Consider the following 20,480-nt stretch of genomic DNA (forward strand, 5'->3'; position numbering starts at 1 on the left):
GGAAATAACTAGTGTAACTAGTAGCCTGTATTGTTTTAATTGAAAACAATTACCCTCATGTTCTTGCCTGCCTTCTTGCCCACTATCAATCTTGTAATATAAAATACATAAATATAATATAAAAGTCTGATTTGCACCTGTCGCCGTTTGAAAAGTTTTGCTCTTCTTTGCCTTTGCCTTGCACTGAGATTGTCTAGTCTTTTGCTGGAGGACTGGGAAAATATAATTAAAGGTGTTGGTGAAATATTAGGATGGAGGCCAAGTCAAGATAAAACTGCACTAAAAATATCCAGTGAGGATAAAATTAGGACCCATGGGTGACTGATAATTTGCTGTGTCAGGACCCTAAATAGGAACATTTGCTGCTTTAGTCACAGGACAAATAAATGAGCTTTTAGCTGCATACACGAGCAGAATGGACGACTGATGCTCACTTATTACCACGGCAAAAATGTACAATTCTGCTAGTATTGCTTCAGCAAATAGTGTTTTTTTTTTTTTCCCAATATACTCCATTAATTATCATGAAGAAGCCATCACATATAATTAGCTTTACCATAATGACCTGCAAAGAGATGCCTCTGGGGCAGAGAGCAACACGATCTGCAGTATTTATTATAATTAACTTTGTAGATACCAAAGTGCCTAGATAGAAAATATCTACCCTCATTAGTGATATATTAACGGTATTCTGTGCCTTCTCCACATGATGTTATGTCTTAAATTCTGCCAATGTGTGCATGCATGCATGTTTGTATGTAACCCTGAGCATGTTTACACATGGATAACCACATCACACGGTGCGTACGGTGTGTGTGCGTGTGACTAACCGAGTGGAGGAAGCTGGCTCAGTGGTTTGTCTCTGCATGCGTTGCGTGCGGCGCAGGAAGTGCTCCCTCATGGAGAGCTGCACATCAGTGGGGATGTCGGGAGATGTATGGCTTATCTTCACCGCCGCCTCCAGGAAACCCATTGAGCCCATGGGGTCCTTCACCTTCTCTGTCGCCATGGTGACCGGCGGCTGCTGGGGACTGGGCAGCAGGAGAGGCGGCTGGAGCGGGCAGTGCTCTGGGCCACGGGCCTGGGTAAGAGATGGGCTGGGGAAATGGGCCTTTGTCCGCCAAGGCACCCAGCACAGCTTCCAGGAGATGAATGTAAGAAGGCCCAACAGAGCCAGGCCACAGACCACAAACACACCAAGCAGGAGGCCAAAAGTAGCGTCTGGTGGCAAGCCATGGGGACCAGAAACAGAGGATCACACAATATGGACAAACAGATGGTGATTACAAGGGTGAGAGAGGAAAGAGAGAGAGAGAGAGACAGACAGTCTATTAAAACATGAATTTTCACATGGTTTTGTGCTATATCAGTGGTTATTATAAATAAGACTGAGGACAGCGAGCTGTGTATACTGGGAGATGTGCTTCATAAATATTAAAGCAGCCTCCATTAGTCTTCAGTTCAGCCAAGGGATAAGAAAAGCACAGTAGCATAGTAATGTAAACATAATTCAAATGTGGGCATGATATGCAGCCATGCACACATACGTATACACAGATAATTTTCTCGCTAGAGAAGTAATTATACCCTGACAATGATTAAAAAAGGGAGAAAAAAAACAAACAATATAATCTATTTGAATTTTTTTTTTTAAATGAGTCATGGGAATAGGACCATGATGTCAAAAGGCTTCCTCTGAGATTTTTTTTTTACCATGAAACAGATAAAAAGAGCCGGGCACAGTCAAACTCATTTATTTTCACATATTTTGAATATGATTCCTGGGGAACAAGCAGCATACAAAGACCTGGGGACGCACCAAGAATGCTGACAAGCACTCTGCAAGGATTCAAGATGACTGAGGGGAAAAAAAAGAACAAATACAGAAAACGTACAGCACTGTATCTCTCGATTTTGCCTTTGGGAAGAGTCACTCCCTTCTTGATTTAAAGTAAATATATTTCACCAGCGTATACTTGGAGTGTTTTCCACACTTTTCAGCCAGGATTGAATTAAATTCTCTAAATTTTGCTGGAGTGCTCTTTTCCGCACAGCCTGATTGCTCAGATTTATCTACAATAACTCACGCTGAGGAGCGTCTCGGTGGCCCCCCAGAGGATCCCTGAACTCCCGTCTCCACAAAACACTCCAGAGACAGCAGGAAGCTGCTGCGAGGCACATTGAATTATCTCTTTTCTAATATTTACCTGGCTCAACTTTTTCCTCACTGAAGTAAAACACAGGCATCATCAAGAGCTGAAACCTGCAGATCTTAGAGAATATATGTGATTCTTTTGTCACATTTAAAATGTTAGTAGTATGTTTAAACTATCCTTAAATGGCCAGAGGGCTGTAAAAAGACATTTCCACCTTTTGTATAAATTAAGTGCTTTTAATGTTCAAAATTCTTATTAAATGGAGTGTCGGCTAAGGCGAATTTATGGCTTAGGCAAGCAGTGGACAGGATTTCAAGTCTGGAGGATTTATGCCTGAGGGGGATTTCTCAGCTGTCCACAGCTCTGGCCTCTCCATGTCATCTGAAATTTCACACAGCTCTCCACAAAGCTTCATCTTGACTGGACTGTCGCTGGCCGAGTCTTCATCCGCCGTCACAGCAAATTGAATCCGACCCTACGCCGTGCACGGAAATACGCCAGCAAACGCCCTGTGGTTACAAAAATCTGTCGTTACAAAATGCGTTGACAGGTCAGAAATTTGTATTTGAGTATGAAACTTTGGCTTGTTTTACTTTTCCCACAGAAACAGCACCCATCAAAGTGAGGTACCACTGAGGCTCCACAGAACTGGCTCCACTGAGATAAAATTGTGCCTCAGTCATGTCAAGAAGGTTGATATTAATGGATTTTGTCAGTGTTATTCTTATCCTTTGACTTGCTTACATATGATGGATACTGAAATCATGCTCTAACTTTAGGAACTTTCCATAATGCTTTGGGAGATGTAAAAAAGGGAAGCATTATATTGTCATGGATTCAGTGAGATACTGTAAATTAGGGGTTCAGCATGAGCCCTGTTTATTTGACCTATAAATGTTGACATTTGGGCAGATTAGCACCTTTAAAGTGTGCCAAATTAGCTATTAGCAGTTCCTGTTTGCTGAGCTTAAAAATGTAATATTTGTCAGGCGAGTTCTGGAGTAATGAGGGGTGTCTTTTTTTTTTCTGTGATTTCTAACCGGATTTATGGGCGTTTATTTGTGATGGATATTGAGATAATGGTGTCCCCGGAAAGTGTAAGCAACACTGACTCTAAAAATATGTGCATCAAGTCTGTGAGTTCAAATTTGACTGAGTTATGACTCGGAGAAGGAGTACAAATTTTGACGCAAATTGCAGCAATTGGGCACTAAGTCTTTTCAAGTACCTCAATAGCCTCCATGAGTTATGTGTCACAGCCACTGCTGCAGCTTCGAGTGCTGACTGTGTGGGTAAAAGGGGCCAAATCACCAGGCCAAACTACTAAAACTAACACCAGCATGCACCTGCACTTCAGGTTTGAAATCCCTGCACTAAACTTACTCGAAAAAAAAAAAAAAAAAAAGACTCTGCGTATGAGCAGACTGTCAACACGTAAGGTGAAGTGTTTGTGCACTGACCTTTTGTTCACATCACAGCTGCAAAATTACACTGCTGCTCCACTGACTATCACTTTTTGAACTTTTGCACTTTGCATGAGGAATGCCATAACTGATAAAGGTATAAATAGAAGTAGAGCCACGCTTGTGCTTTGTTGGGGTTTTTTTCTTTAGCTTATGATGGTTTCTATAATAATCAAAGCAGCTGGATCTGAATCTTGCACCTGTCGCCTGTTTGGTTTGGTGTGATAAGGTTAATTAGATAACTCCTGCACTGCAATGCCAACAGCACAACCGGTTATTTCTACCATAACGACTGAAAAAATAGAAGTGTTGAAGCTGAAACGCTGCTAATTTCTCAGTCCTGCTAGTCTCTGCCTTCTAGTGTTGAGAGGATGAGACATACTGTATGCATAGAGCTAATGATGCAGCGATAGTGAGGCGGAGACAGAGAGTCCGGGCGTGACCGTTAAAGAAATAGAGAGTGATAGAAAAGCCATTGCTCTTCCTCTCCAGACAGATGGGTAATGGAGCAGAGCTGTGTGAACATATTACTCCATCACAGCCTGTGCTGACAGCGTGAGACTAGATTGACCTCAGGGTTTAGCACACTATTAATGATTACGTCCATGCCACAGAGCAGTGGACTATCACTATCCGGCAGTCAATCAAAAGGATCTTTTTGGGTCCTTTCATGCTGAAAAAAAAAAAAACTCTTTCACAATCAATACTTCAAAGGCTGAATCAGTCTCACTGTAGAGCTTCTTCTGGTGGGTTTGAGGACAGGTACAAAGGGCACGGAAGTGTGAAAGACAGGTGTTTAATTAAAAAAAAAAAAAAAAAAAAGCATCCAGGCATCGACCTCTGAGCTAGGTGACTTGCGTGAGTGTAGTGACAGCTCCAGCACTCTAAAAATGTTGTGGCATGCGTACCCTTTCCCACAAGCTGAACCACATTGAGGTCTGTCGCATGCAACCGGTGGCTTCCCTCCATGCTGCCACTTTACATGTTTCAGTACGATGTTTGTTCGGTTCATGAAGTCGGGCGGCGAGTTTCTTCTTCACGCTAGGTCCCACTGAAACAGGAACTGGCCGGATATTTCCAGGTGTTTCTGAGGGTGTCCAAATTTAATTAACGTTTGTTTTGAAGTGGAGTCAGAGAGCAAAATGAAGCCTGAGGGCTTTTTCTTTTTTTTTTTTTCTCCCTCATCAAGTGCTTTCAAATCTAACCTGGTTTCCATAGTAACCTGGTCATTAGAGAGAGTATGCAATCTCTCTGTTTGCTGTCATGAACTGACTCATCTTCACCAAGTCCACTCACAATGAAGATAATACACAGAGGTCACAGAGACATCAAAATGCTGTTTGCTGTGAGTAACAATACCCTTCTTATACCAAAATTTGAGCGTTTATGCAAGTTTTTTAAACACGGATACACCAGCTAAAAAATACAGTTAACTTCTTTCCTGCTGCCTGTAGATGAATTTGCCTTTGTTTTTTTTCTTATGTGTCACGTTTGACATAAACACACTAGAAAACAGGGGTAGTAAACAGCAGAAAGCCTCATGGAGGCCAGTGACTATGTTGCAGCATTTACTCTCACTTTGCTGCAGTGTTTCATGTATATAACAAAATCGCTGTTGCATATTATTCCCATGGTCTCTAAAAAAATAATATAAACGTTCTTGGCTATTTATCTGTAACGTCTGGAATTTTGCCGCATGTCTTGTTATTGCGATGGAAAAGGGGCGTGTGCACCGGGGTGTCATGTTGTCATCTGACCTGGGAATGAATCCTGATTGTACCCTTTCCCACTAACAACAAAAGCCAGATGTTAGTGGTTGTTGTGAGTGAGTTTTTTTGTCCAGTGCTGAACGTCCTTGTGTCACTTTATGTAGTCTGCAGTGTGATGGGGACACATTATAGGCTTTGGTACACTGAGGTCAATGCAGCAACTTTATTGTCATATAATGGACTGAACAAAAATTAGTTTTCGTGCCCACGGGAAAGGGGTCTTAATGTACCTGAAAATGGCGTCTTCTATCCAGAAAAGTTGAAAACTACTTAAACACAGTCCCATGAGATCATGTTAGACTGATGCTATGAGAGGACGGTGTATGTTTCTGTGAATCAGTTCAGTATTGTTGTATTGGGTATTACAGTCTTTCATAGTGGAAACTCTTGGAAGGATCTTATTTTTTTGAAACCTAAGATTCAGCTCCCCTCCACATGAAGATAATTCCTGCACAGTCTCTAACCACTCCCAGTGATGACTGCTATGTCATGTACTGTTGGCCTCATTTACCTAAAGGCAGATGTCTAAGGATGGTGGTGAGTCTTGGTGCTGTCTGTGCCCTGTAACCCACAATTACTCATGATTTCTGTCTGTCACACATGGTTATGACATCCGATATTTCTGCAGGAAAAATAGAGGAAGCACAATTTTTTTTGTCAAAGTGGAAGATTCAAGGTGAAATTTCTGTACTTTCAGATTTCATTCATATTACATAATACAGAATGTCTGAGATATTAATATTGTTCTTCCTCATCTTTGTTGTGCATCACCTTCATGCACTCACAGATACACCTTTTCCCTGCAACACATTGTGTCTTAGAAGTATTGAATACACTGCAGCAAATTTAAAAGTAATTTCAGCCCAGATATTAAGTGTAAGAGGATCGCATACAGTTAGTTGACTTGTTATTAATGGTTACAATTTCCAGAGAAAATGAAACTGGTCTAGGAATGGTTCACTTTAATCACTGGGCAATGACATCTCATGAAATTGGAAAAGTGCATCAACTGATTTCAGCTCAAAATAGGCTTTGTAGTTTACAACAATCTCCTTAAATTGTAAATGTTTCCCGAACACACTTGTTTCAAAACTGTCAGTAGTGGCTTCCCTGTCTTCTTTCCCTAAGGGCGGAAATAATGCGCTCTAATCTTGATGTGGGTACCTCAGCCATTTTTGGATTGCTGTATCCCATGGTGTCTTTTTCAGTGCAATCAGAAAATCCCATAATCCCCCAGATCCTCAAATCCTAAAGCCCCCACCACAAGCGAAGAGGAGTTTAGACCCCAGCAGATCAGCCGGAGGTGTGAGGAGGAATTTGAAGCTGTGGAGAAAAAAAAAAAAAATCTACTTTCACACTTCACCAAGGTGGGAAATGCTGTTTGTGGGGAAATTCAATAAATTAGCTAAAACAAATCATATCCTTACTTAAAATGCTTAGAAACCTATTACTTTGCTTTTTGGTTAGCATCTAGCAATTGTGCACAGAAACAGTATAAACCTCCACTCAGCGTACTCAGCTGTGTTGGCCATAAAGATAAAAGGGAACAGAACCTTTAAAGACACAATAGATAACTTTTTTTCCCATTACGTGAACTCAGCAGCCTTAAGCGAAAAAGCTGAATACTGGACACTGCATCAAATGCGACAGAACAGACAAAAGATTTGGGGGGATGCATCTTCTCTGCAATATCCACTTAAAACCATTTGCCCTCGTTTGTCAGTTCAATCATTCAGTCTGGTTGACAGTTCCAACCTGCAAGGCCAAGATATATACTGTCGAGTGGAAATATGTTCAAATATTTTAGAGCTGTCTCTTAGAGCAGGGGGGTGTTTGGGTTTTTTGTTTTTTTTTTCTGTCTAAATTTTGCCGAAATATGCGACAGAGATGTCACGGTGGAAATGTTCAAACTCTGTGACAGCTGAAGGATGCCGACAAGCTGAGGATAAATGTTGCAGCCGAAATGCTAAATAATAAGCATAGTCAGTGTTACTCATCCCCATAATCTTAACTGAGGATGAAATAGACCTCAGCCAGAGCATCTATCATTTCTGAACAGGCTGTAGCAGCTCCGAAAGGTGTTAAAGATCAAAGCCTTGGTTAATTTCAGATTCATAAGGTCGGCCATTGTACAGTACGTTGTAGATGAGGAATATGTCAGTGTTTGTCCTTTTAAAAGGAATAGTGCGTTTTGTTTTGTTTTTTGGAAAATGTGCTTATTTGCTTGGGGAAACAGCTCGCCTGGCTCTGTGCAACAATAACCAAATCAGCCTACCAGCATTTCTGAAACTCACAAATTAATAAGTTATATCTTGTTTGTTTAATACATACAAAAAAAAAAAACACAAAGTGTAATAAAGTGTATTCTCAATTTGAGTTGCTGGTTGCCCAGCAACTGCTCAGAGCCAAGACACAGTACGGCACATTACGCCCATAATACGGCAATATGTCAACATTACATTTCAGTCAGAGACACTTATGTCAAAGAATTTACCGTTTATTCAAACGGTTATAAAGTTAGATACGGCGGGAAAGGCTTTGCTGTTTGGGGCAGCTGTAGATGAATCCGAGCAATGATGGCGGTTTGCTGTGAGAGCCAATCCCCCAAACAATTAGGATGTAGAAATACATATAAACACAAGCTTAGAAAGATAATATTAAATGTGCAGTGACATGAGGAGGAGGTTGGGATGGTGGAGGGAGTTTCACGGCAAACAGCGAAGAAGTGGGCCTTTGTACTGATACACAAAACTCAACTAGAAGATTCAGCAGAAAACACAATGACACAATGAAATTTCCATAAAACTCAGTGAAAAGCACCAAATTATTCCCGATTACACAACCGTTTAAAAGCTTGTTTCAACGTGAGTTAAATCGCCATTCATGTCACAGTTACATACTGAGTCCCCACAACGCCTCAGTTCTAGCTAGCTAACACAAACTCAGGGAAGACATGACAGAAGCAAGCACTAATTACTGTTTAAATCCAGGACCCTGACGAGATTGCAACATACTAATACCTAATTCTGCACTCGGAAGTTTTCTATTGATCATTTTCTGGACTGATATACGATGATTGTCATTCTTCCCAATTAATATTGAAGTTTTGAAAAATCAGCTTCTTTTAAATTAATTTTCAATCACCCAAAGGGCGCATACTCTATGCCTTGTATTTCCACAGTCTCACAACGTAATGACTTGAGTTTGCTAATGGACTTCAGAGGGTTCATACAATGTGCCAGCTCTCGCACTCAATAATCCACCCAGGAGAGACTCTCAGAAAGCTGTTATCTCCTCCACAAGTGTGAAGTTAATCAAAGTGCAGTCTCTCTTCTCCTCCACATCTTCAAATCCTCCGAACGATTCAACAGCCGTTGTCATCTATCCAGAAAAGTTGAAATATTAAACTAATTACAAAATTCAAACACATATTGGCTTGAGCACATTCTCCATCTTGTCAAATGGTAGTTGATTGCTGTGTTCTGCAGCCAGTTGGAGGCCGTGGGGGAATGTCTCTCGGGGCTGTGTCGGGTTCAGTCCAATATTAGCATCTGGTCCTATCACACAATTAACCTGCTTGTTGACCAGGAGCCCCTATCTCTGTTGCACAGCTTTTCAGCATGCCAGGTTGCCTTTATTCATTGGGGGCCATCTGCAGAAAGCAAATATTGAAATACACTGAAAACCTTCACAGGCCTGTTCAAGAGAAAGTAAACATTCAACTATAAAAATAAATTTGAGCGGTAGGTGTTATTTTTGTTGGAATTTACATGACTTATGAGAGATGTGTGCTGCGGCCGAATCGATCCATTACTCATTAACAAACTGCATTCTGAGTTCCCCGAGGCAAACCACAAAAGAACATTGATTTACTATAAATCAATCATTTTCAGCTTCATCTGATGCCTGAAAAATGTCATTTTAAATATGCAAAAGATGCAGAATTGAAACCATGTAATGGTAAATGTGTGTTTTGTTGCCAACACATTAAAATCAAAAACTCCTTTGAAGAAGGAATCTTTTGTATCATTTGGCACCAAAAAGTGTTTTAGAGCCGCAACGGTTTCTTCATTAATCGATTAGTTGACTGAAAAAGAAAAATAACAAGCAACTATTTTCAGTTTCAGTTTCATTTTTCAAGGAAAAATTCAGTGGTTCCAGCTTCTCAGATGTTTTCCTAGTGTTATGTGATGTGAATATCTTTGGGTTTAGCAGCAGTTTAAGGACATAACCTTGCACTTTAATCAATAATGAAAATACTTACTGCTTGCAGCCTTAAAATGTTTTTTTCGTCTAAACTAAACAAACTAAATCAAACTTAAATTTAAACTACATGAATGTTTTATAAATTCCATTAAATATTCATGTACATCATTAATGTTTGTAAATGCAGGAATAAAACATGTCCATATTTAGAATTATGATTATTAAGTAAGACTATAATTCAGATTTTCGTGTCCTTAAGTCAACTTGTAAATATTGTCTGCAAAGTATAAATTATACAAAATTCTGACAGATATTTCAAGCTGTGCCAGGCGAGACAGCGGTTTCAATCCTGTTGCCCGTGAGACACTGGAGATTTGTCTTGTTTACTCAAAAAAAAAAAAAAAAAAAAAAGCATCAGCTATGTGACTGGTGGGAAATCTTCTTCTCCACCCTCAGGAGGCAAAAAAAAATGAACCTTGCATATTTATGAACTGTCTCCTTAACAGCAGTAAGTAAACTTCAGTCCAGAGAAGTTTAGCCTCAGTCATCACTTTTAACTATGGCATAAAACAGCCCAGATTAGCGAGGCTGGTTGAGGGAAAGGTCTGGTGATAGTCTACATTTTTCTTTTTGTCAGCAAATACCATGAAAAGACCAAAAGCATCAATGCATTTGTTTCATTAATATGTATTGTCTGTGTATTTGAGTCCCAAAACTCAAAAAACACATCAATGAGCCACTCGGGCCACACCCAACCCGTTCGGCTTCAGAGATTCCTCTCCATAGTTCAGGTGTTATGGGCCCCTGACCTTGAGTCACCTCATCATCGCCCTCAATTTCCTCAGCAGCCTGAGTCAGTTAGGTAACATGCCATTCCCCAGCCATCTGACCTGTGATACATCTGCATCCTGCCTGATCCATCATCCTCCACAGCCTTGTCTCAGACACTCGCCTTATCACTCCTTATCGTTTTTTTCTGCACAGAGAGCTATAAATATTATATCCAACATGAAGTCGAATGATTTGTTTAATACGACATCTGGAGGAAAAGAATATCATAAACCTGCTGGAGTTAGATCCTCTACAATACAAGAACTCATGAGACCAGAGGAGCAGGTGGATGCATGATGCTATCAAATAATAAAGGCTGACAATTTATGGAATTACAAGGGCGGAGAACCTTTATCGATTGGGCCCATGCTTCCTGCGTGCCACTATATGGATGCTTTAATTTCCATGCGTATCACAATAAAACTAACAGGCTGCAATCTGGCCCTGTAAAAAAATAGCTTAAGCTCATTTTCAGTCTCAGTAATTTTCACCACCAGGGATTTTAAATGGATGTGCTACATCCATTACAGACAGAACTTATAAGCGCCTGGTATGGCATGATGAAAGCTTTTGCTCCACTCAAAATGCTTCATTGCCCTGAAATATTGCATTGTTAATCATGACGAATAAATATGACTTGCAGCTAGCCTGTCATGTGCACAGAGAGGATGTGAGTGATGTGAGCGTGGGAAGATGCTATAGCTTTTTAATGCCTCTGATTAGGTTTAGGGAAAAATATGTGGGAGAAACATAATAGGAACGTTAATATGTTTTGGCACATTCTTAAGAGCCTATTAAAATGTTTGATTGTTTACCAGAGGCTGTGAGGGCAATGGATATTTAATAGAGTTTGTTTAAAAGACAGAGTCAGGCAATAAATATTTGTACATTACGCAATATTAATACGTATTGTTGTTTTGTTGTTGCTGGTAGTGGAAGCAGTATTTTAAAGATAAAGTTCGACCTTTGGGGAAATACCCTGACATGCATCATTTGGAGACAGCCAGGCTTGTTGGCTCCCTCAGTTTCCAGCATTTATTTCAGGCCAGGCTAATCAGCTGTAGCTTCATGTTTACTGTACAGATATGAGGGTTTGACACAGTTCGACATGTTGTGAAATACACTTTTTTTTGCTTTCCAGCCGAGAGTTTGAGCTTGAAGTGTGAGAACACCCCTTTTACAGGGGTGAGTCTCGGCTGGTTGCTGGTTTTCCAGTTGTTTTTTTGTTTTAAACAAACAAGATATTACTTATCTAGTGAGTTTTAAAGCACTGGTAGATGGATTTTGTTTCCTTTGGACAGAGCCAGGCTAACTGTTTCCCCTTGGTTCCAGTCTTTATGCTTAGCTAAGCTAACGGCCTGCTGGTTATAATGTCACATTTACCATACACACACAAGAGCGGTGTCAATCTTCTCATCTCGCTTTGAGCAAGTAAGAGTGTTTCCAAAAATGTGAATCTGTTCTGTTTGTGATATTTGTGTTAATCAGGCTTCATATTTAATTTATCACATTTATCCCACTTTCCAACACACACATCGAATTATGCTCTCTAAAACCACTCATAAAAAAATGCCACCACATCAGATTTCTTTTGGGGGGGGGGGGGGGGGGGCAGGACCTTGGTTTGACCTGACCTTCGGCGTCGGGGGCCCTGAATGATGGCAGCAAACAACAAGTCAGCATGAGGAAATGATGCATCCATCACTGACTCTGCTGAATAAACCAAGGCCTGACATTTGGGACCCGCGTGCTCAGAAGCCAGTCGCCTCATGATGCATTGTAGCTCAGTTGATAACAAGAAAAATGGCGAGCACAAAACGTTTTATCATGAGGGGAGCGTTATCAGGCTGAAACCAACTCCAGCTACCAACTACCTGCGAGGGTTGAACAGCTGCATCCACTCATTTCTCCTCCCTGTATCTATCCATCAGAGCTTGAGGAATGATTATTGATTGTGCGATGCAGATACACTTCAGAAGCTCTCTACGCTGTGTACACATTTGTGGAAAGTATGTTATTTAAAATCGAAATGACTCCAGAACTATTTTGTATTTACAGACAAGCAATGAACTGATCATTGTTAATCACTGATCGATGCAGTTCACCATATTTTCTGTGAGGCCACTTTATATTTTTTTAGTTCAGCTCCACCACAAAAGCACTTTTCTCCCCTGTAGAACATTCTAGGATGCAACCTCCACCACAGGAACTGTCCTTATCGACTTTTCTTCAAACACCAACCATTTGAAGAAACCTAAATTTATATTCTTCTGTTTACCAAAAAAGAAGCGGAAGTGAAAGATTGCCTTCAGGGTGCTTTGGTATTATCTCTGCTGGTGGTGTTTGGGAAGCGATCACAGTGTTCAACAACAAAAACAACATCAGGTTGTGGTACATAGCTGCAACGTGAGTTACAGTAAGAAGCAATACCTGAGCATGTAATAAAATAAAGGCTTTTAAGATCGCTGGCGCTCTCTGCCGTCTTGGATTTCATATTTATTAAATTTAGTTTCTTGCGAGTTTTGATAGAAAGTGTAACTATAGAACATTTATCCTTGTCTTGGATAAATGTCAGTGATTCCCAACCTGGAGGGATAGATCATGGGATAGATTAAGAAGGAAAAATAAAATTTTGGTACACAAATTTGAATTCTTACATCCAGTCTTTGCTTTTTTTTTGTGAAAAAAATGGACAGTTTTACATTTTTGGGCCCCAAAAATGTATTTAAATGAGATGATATGTTTGGAAGTCAAAATTAGTACATTATTTATTCTAACACCTGTGATGAGGGGCCACAAAGAAGTGAGACAGTGCTTTGTTTTAAAGGGTAACAAACCTGAAAGTCTGGTGTTCTTTAGGTTGGTCAAGAGTTGCTGCAGACAAAGCAAGCAATGTGATGGTTTAATCTTGGGGCTACAGGAAGTTATAACAGGCTTTTTCTGACGTTTTATAGGTGAAATAAGTGATTGAGAAATCATCAGATCAGATTTGTCAGATGTTAACCACAGAGATTGTGTTGTGTGGAAAGGGGGTGGGGTTTTCTCCATGTTTTGTCACTGTTCTGTGACATTCGTTAACCCTGTCCTGACTCATTTTCGCTTTTGCTCTGAGGTAAAACGGCATCACTCGTCACCCTCTCTCTCTCTCACTATCATTTGGCAGTACATAAAACATTCTGCTAGCAGCTTCGCCTTTTTAACTGTCGCTTACCGTCGCTTTCGCCGGCTAAAATGACAAACGGTGGGTCATATCAGCTGTCGCTAATTAAAGTTAAATCCATGAGAAGCTAGATAAGAGTCCAAAATTAAGCTTGTGTGTTGGCTGGTTAAAGTGCTCTTGGCAAGCTGGTGTCTGAGCTCAGCCAAAGGTCATTTTGTGAGGGAAGAACCTCCACACTGTAGCACCGATGTTGATGTTGTGGGCTGAGCGATTGTCGTCGTCCCAACAACTCAAACACAGTGATGCTTCTTCTCTGTAGCTCATCGGATTACGTCAGCTTCAGGAGTTAAACTTTTGTTAATTTCATATCGATAATTCAACCCGTTCAGCTTAATAGATTTGAATCAGGACCATCATCAACATTTAGGTAAATATAGAGGTACCCAGTATTAAAAGACTCAGACCAGTAAACTTGAGACATTCCTAACGGCAGATGAAAATTTTAGCAAGAGATTTGTCATTGCCCTCTTTGTTGTTGTTTTGAATTTGGTGAAATGCATCATTAAAGTGGTCCCTGTGTTCACTCTGTTAACAGCTGTGTTGCTGAGTTAGCATGTGTTTGGTTTTTGTTTTTATTTATTTTTTATTTGTGGCTGTATTATGTCTCAGGAAGAGGCAAAACAGACCAAGAGAGATAGCGAAGGAAAAATTTGATAAGGGATTTGTTGGCTGCGGAGCTTAATGAATCTGGGTATTTTACCAAAATGGGTCTGGATATCAGCACCCGTCCCTACAGCCATTTGCATTTCAGTAGCAGCTTTGTCCTGCAGAGCTTTTTTTTCTCAGAGATGCAACATTTGGCCACCTCATAAACACGAGAGGATTCTCCTCTTCTCTCATGTGCTTGATTTAACATTAGCTTCCTGTGCTTCCACTGAACAAGTGCAATCTCTGTCAGCATATAATATCATCTTGTTTACAGAAGCAATATTGTTTCCCCCCCCTCACGGATGGCCTGGGGTATTGATCCAGGCCACAGGGCTGTCAAAATTCAGCCCAATTTTTTATTGTATTGAAACAAATTGGACATTGGAGGGGCTCGTCAGAGAGCTCAGCATCGTCTCACCCAACCTCCAGCCATGCTTTCCCAGCTGTGTGCTTCACCCGGTGTTTATCACACCGCTGTGCACTATTGTTTCACACGCTAAGCTCCCGCTCAGGGACATTTTACAGTCCAGCTTTAGTGAGTGACATTTTAACAAGAAGTCATAAAACATGTCACAGAAGAGAGGAAAGAAGACAAATCGCCAGAATCCCTGAATCCGCTCACAAAGGAAAGCAGACGACCCCTGTGGCTATCCTGATCACACACAATCATGTCAACGCTGCTCACTACACACACACACACACACGCACACACACACGCATACATACACACACTCACATGCATGTATGCACTTGGTCACATGTGCTTTGTAACCATGTATGTGTGCATACATCCACAGCAGAGCCACTACACACACACACACACACAGACACACACACACACACACACACACACACACACACACACACACACACACACACACACGCACACACACACACACAGCCTGCCAGGAAGGGCCACCGGGGTCCAGTCATGGCAGGAGCCAGCAGAAAACTGATAAGGCTGGCTGGATTTGTTTAATTCAGCCTGCTCCCTAAGCTGCTGCTGCTGCTGCTGCTGGAGGGGGAGAAAAAAAAATGTAACTGCACTGTAGGAACAGGTGAAGGGAGGCAGGAGATCCAAGTGAACCGCAGAGATAAACATAAACAGGATTAACGCTCAGCTCGACATAACATGATGCAAATCTTTGTAGATATTTCCAACGAGAGTTTCTGATAAATTCAATGCAGGGATCTTTGCTTATTATCACAGCTGAAGTACTTTAAATCCCAAGTGACAACGTGGCAGACGATGATCAGAATAACACAATTTTCCCACATTCTGGCTGACATGAGGCACAGGGTTTCCTGCTGTATCTCTCCCCCATTAGCCCCACAGCCCTGGCGTTTCATCAAAGTGTCATGATGCACGTTGATCAAACCCAGCAAGAGCGAGGAGGAGGGGAAAAAAAGTGACATAAGCATGTGCAAACAGAAGCAGACAGAGACACAAATAGAAAACATGCACATACAAACACAGCAGTGGCCTGACTTAACATTTTACGCTATGCAGCTGAGTAAGTCTTCACCTCTGCCGTACAGGTGGAGCTTTGAACGTGAAGCATTAGTTCAGTTGTTCAGCAATTGATAAAAGCTGTGGAAAGGACAAGTCAATATCTCTGATTTCACCAGGGTTCAGACAGCAATATAATGGGCAGAGGTGTGTAAGACAGAGGCGGAAAGTGCAGCTGCAGACATCCACTCTAATCAAATATTAACACGGTGCTTCATAAATGATAGAGAAGAGTATGATATAGTCAGAGAGGTTGCCAAAAAAAGAGAAGTAGTTTTCGTGTATCATTCAAAAGTAAACACATGCTGTTAGACAAGGATTACAAATTGAGAGGTTACAACAGTATTAGTGACTGATTAACACATAAAAAGCCACTGCTGCTCTGCATCTGTCTCTGCATCCGAGAGCGAAGCACCGTGCCTCTCGCCCTCTCACATCCCCCAACAAACTGTTAGCCTGCAACCTGTTTCACAGCACCTCAGCACCACTGAAATCAAGCCCGAGAAATCAATCGTCCAAAGCAAACAAAGAAGGAAAAAAAAAAAGAGCTTCAAAGCATCAGATTTGAACAACTGATTCAATCTGCTGTGACAGCTATGTACTCACCGGTGACAGTCTCTCACTTTTCCTCTCTGGATCCCTCACTCTCTCCCTCTCTCTCTCTCACACACACACTCTTCTCCCTCCCTCTGTCTCTCTTTTTCTCTCTGTGTCTCTTTTTTCTCCCCCCCTCACTCTCTCCTCCCGATCCTCTCCCTTGCTTGCTCCTGAACAGAATGAGCCTCCACTGCACTCAGGAACCCTGTTTCTATGGCAGTGTGAGCAAGCAAGCAAGTCAGCAGGATACTGTAGTGCAAATGTCTAGGGGCAGATCCCTCACTCAGCCCAGCGAACAGTCAAACAAGCTCAATAGCCCCGCACTTCAATCTTGTTGTGCTAAAACACCCACAAGCCACTTCAGCTTCAGTTGCGCAAAGCATTGTTGATAGTAAACATGTAGTGAAGGGGAAAAGTAAAATAGAAACCCAGTGAGGAAGCATTTATTTGCCCCCTAAAAACAGAGGCAATGCAGCAAGAGAAAGGAAACATGCATAAGTTTAGGAGCATGAATATTGATGAGGGTATCCTCATAAATATCAAAGCTTTTCTTATGAATAGATGTCCAGATAACACATTCAAAGAGTTGTTTTATTTCTACATAGAATGAGATTAGGCAAATGCGTGATGAGGGATCAAAAGGGAGTCTTTTTGTGATGAGCAACACATGCAAGCCTTTGCTTTGTTCTGTGTCAAGAGAGCTTGCGGTGAACTGCTATGATGAACACATGTTCATCCACGCGCCGCTTCAAGAGACACACACCATTGATTTAGTAAGCATGGGAGAAATTGCACCTCAGTCTGCAGTTCTGACCATGGTCATGCGACATATTGCAGCACAATCAGTACAATCTTCAACAGAGAGAGAGAGAGGGAGAGAGAGAGCAGAGAAGGAGGGGTGGAGAAAAGAAAGTGCAACCCCCCAGTCTTCCCTTTATCTAGATTAGCATCAGTTCCTCAACGGACTGTGGTCCGCAGAGGACGCTTCTTTGACCAGAGGCTCCCACCGCACCTTGAAATCAATTGGATGTGCAACACTGGCAAAATAAATAGAAGTTAATTGCATTTGAAGCGCTGCGCACATGTATGAAATGGTGCAGTTGGCAAGCGTTCAATATTGGGATCCTAGAAAGCGTGTTCTGGATTAGATGAACAGCACAGATCTAACGGGGGAAGGGTTTCTGTGCTAACTGTTACAGACGCCAATGCATTATGCATCGCTCCCAAAATACTCCTGCAGAATGTTTTAAAACTCATAGTACAATATGTGGGCTTGTCTTTGATTTATATTTTATCTTCTGCCCCAAAAAGACATGCGTTCAGGTGGCAAAGCCCTCTAGAGTCAGGTGATGGTGTTGCACGGTAGAGCAAAGTTCACACAGAGGTTGTGGGGGATGGATGGATGTGGGAACACAGGAGACGTGTTCGTTTTGTGTTTACAGCCATGAGTTTTTTTTTTAACCACAAACGTTTCCGCACTAACTGATTTTTTATTTTTTTTTAATCTCACCTGGGGGCAGCAGACAAATTATTACCTTTTAAGGTAGCAGCGTGCTGTTGCTTTTTTAGAGCTTGCCTGCTGTGGCAGAAAATGATGCCTTGAGAGCGGTGAGGGTGAACCAAAACAGTGAATTTCAGGGCCAGTGAGCTAAACAATGAGCTGAAACTTGGTATACAGCTCCGTAAAGCTGAGCAGAGTTGCAACCTGGGGTTGTATAACTCTCTGTATATTCACACAGGTTATTATTTATCAACATGCTGGGGAATTAACCCTGTGAGACCTGAACTATGAAAGAATGGTCAGAAAATTCTAATTTTTCAAATATGAACTCTTTATTTGTCCCTTTGACAAAATGTAAAAAAAAAAAAATTAAAAAAATAAATTCTAATTATATTTTTTGTTTGTATCACACATGTCAAAACATTTGGAAAAGTGAGGGGGGTCCACCAGGAGTCAGTATACGAGCATAAGAGTTCATCTAAAAGGGTTAAATGCAAAGTTTATGCTTGATGGTGATGCAATGAGTCCCAGAAATGTGGGTATCATATATGATACGTACGGGCTCACAGGGTTAAAGAATAACGGGTGACAATGAAATGATTCAGTGGTGTCAAAGATTAAGTCGTGTAAAACATCCATCAGTACACACTTTTGTCTCAGTACATCTGTCTGCCTCAGCACTCAGCACATCCTGCCAAGAAGCTTATTGTGATTTTGACTTACAGAACGCCCTTTCATTTCTTTGACAATTAAATAACATCAATCATGTGTGAGCTGAACACAGAAAAATATGTCTCATATCAAAGAAACAGATGCACCCATAATCCCGTGGTCCTGTAGTCGAATCACATCTCTCGGTTTGTTGCTGCTGCAAACAGCACACACAACAATATCCTTTAAACATTAACAATGCATGGCAGATTGGTTTATAAGCAGCGAACAGCGCGACAATCGGCTGACAGCAGCTGGACAGGCGCTTGATGGGGCATTGATGGGCGTAAGCAGAGGGATAGCGATGCCTCAGCTTAAGGTAGACTGCTGATGAGTGTTAGCTAAAGAAATGCAAGTATTTAACTGAGCACAATATGTATGTGCTGGGACTGTAAGATGAAAAAAAAAATGCTGTCCTTAACATAATTTATCTTCTATTGATGGATCACACATAAAGGGTGAAGGTGATGGAAGACAGGACATCTCAGACATGAGTGGCCTAATTTCGATTAAATTTGGACAGATGATATATTGGACTGCGTGGATTTAAAATACACTATATGTTTCATTGACTATTTTGACCTGTAAACACAACACTCTGTACACTCTGGTATAAACTGAAGCTACAGTTTATTTTGTCTTCCCTTTTTGTAACACACAACTTATCTGTCATCAAGTGCCACATGAAATGAAACTTACAACACCTGACCTTGTCATATAACTGTAATGGCAAAATGCTACTTGTGATCACACATTTTTTATATTTCTTAGTTAAACTTTTTTTTTTTTTTGGCCACTTGAGGGACATACAACAAACTGTTAAATTTAAATTTAAAGAAAATGTTAAATTCCACAAGACATGGAGCAACATTCTCATTCCTTTGGAGTCGTGTTTCCGCTCACCTGATAAATGTAGGTCCAATTTTCACTTTCCTTTTAGTTCTGGTTCAATCTTCAACAACTCCTGAGGGAAATATCTGGCTCTTTAACCACTAAATGCTGCACGGTGTTCACCAGCTAGTCGTTACTATTTCTGTCCGATGTCTGTTTGGTGCTGGGCAGATACAGGGGGGGGTTTATTACCAGCTGCAGCAGCATGGCTTACACTGTTCTCACTTTGCGAGTCTCTGTGTGTTGTGTGTGTGTGAGTGCGTGTGCATATCATCATGGCAAGCTGTAGTTCTGGAGACACCAGCCATAGGGGGAACTACCACAGAGGCTGTTTTTATAGCATCACAGCTGTGAGAGATTTAGTTTACAGGTGTGTAGCCGAGATCGAGATGAAGGCTGAGTCTGAAGACGGGTGTGATCCGACCCGTGAGGACTGAGTACTCTAATAATGTAGTAATGATTACTGATTATGTGGATCATCGGGATTATGTTCGGAGACAATGAATTCTTTTGAGTGAATGAAGCGCTGCATTTATTAACGGCAACAGAGTTGCCAGGAGGTGGTTGGGGTGGATGGCGGGTGTAGACCAGGGTTTGCATCCAGATTCCGGTCTGAGTTAGAAAAAAACACTGTGACTGTCTGCGGTGATTAACTTCGTATAACTGAAAGTCAAACAATAACAAGTCCAGACTCAAATACACATAGAAACTCCTGAAAATGGTCAACTTTTTTTTTTTTTTTTTTTTTGAGCTACAACACGCTCTGTTTAGCTGCGTGATGAGATTATAGCAGGTGGATAGTGGAGAGCAGCAGCCTGAGGTAGCCAGGTGCTGCTGTGGTGGCATTGCTCTCTGCTGCTGCTGATTCAAATTAGAGGCGACTGAGGCTGCTGGGCGGCGGCCGCGACGGCAGCCCGCCCACTGTATGAAAACAGGTCAGAAAGGTGAAATAATGTAAACCTGTAAACACAGCAGAC

At 41.3% G+C, this 20,480-nt stretch overlaps 1 protein-coding gene across 1 annotated transcript in view; it reads right to left on the reverse strand.

The window, feature by feature from the left end:
* syt6a (synaptotagmin VIa) overlaps window positions 1–20,480 on the reverse strand; it is a 47,256-nt gene that overhangs the window by 11,123 nt on the left and 15,653 nt on the right. Inside the window, exon 2 of the mRNA XM_041054911.1 lies at window positions 831–1,221. Coding sequence (XP_040910845.1) covers window positions 831–1,221 — 391 coding nt within the window. The remainder of the gene's footprint in view (window positions 1–830; window positions 1,222–20,480) is intronic.

The sequence above is a fragment of the Toxotes jaculatrix genome, chromosome 2 (assembly GCF_017976425.1).
Source record: "Toxotes jaculatrix isolate fToxJac2 chromosome 2, fToxJac2.pri, whole genome shotgun sequence".
Taxonomy (NCBI): domain Eukaryota; kingdom Metazoa; phylum Chordata; class Actinopteri; family Toxotidae; genus Toxotes; species Toxotes jaculatrix.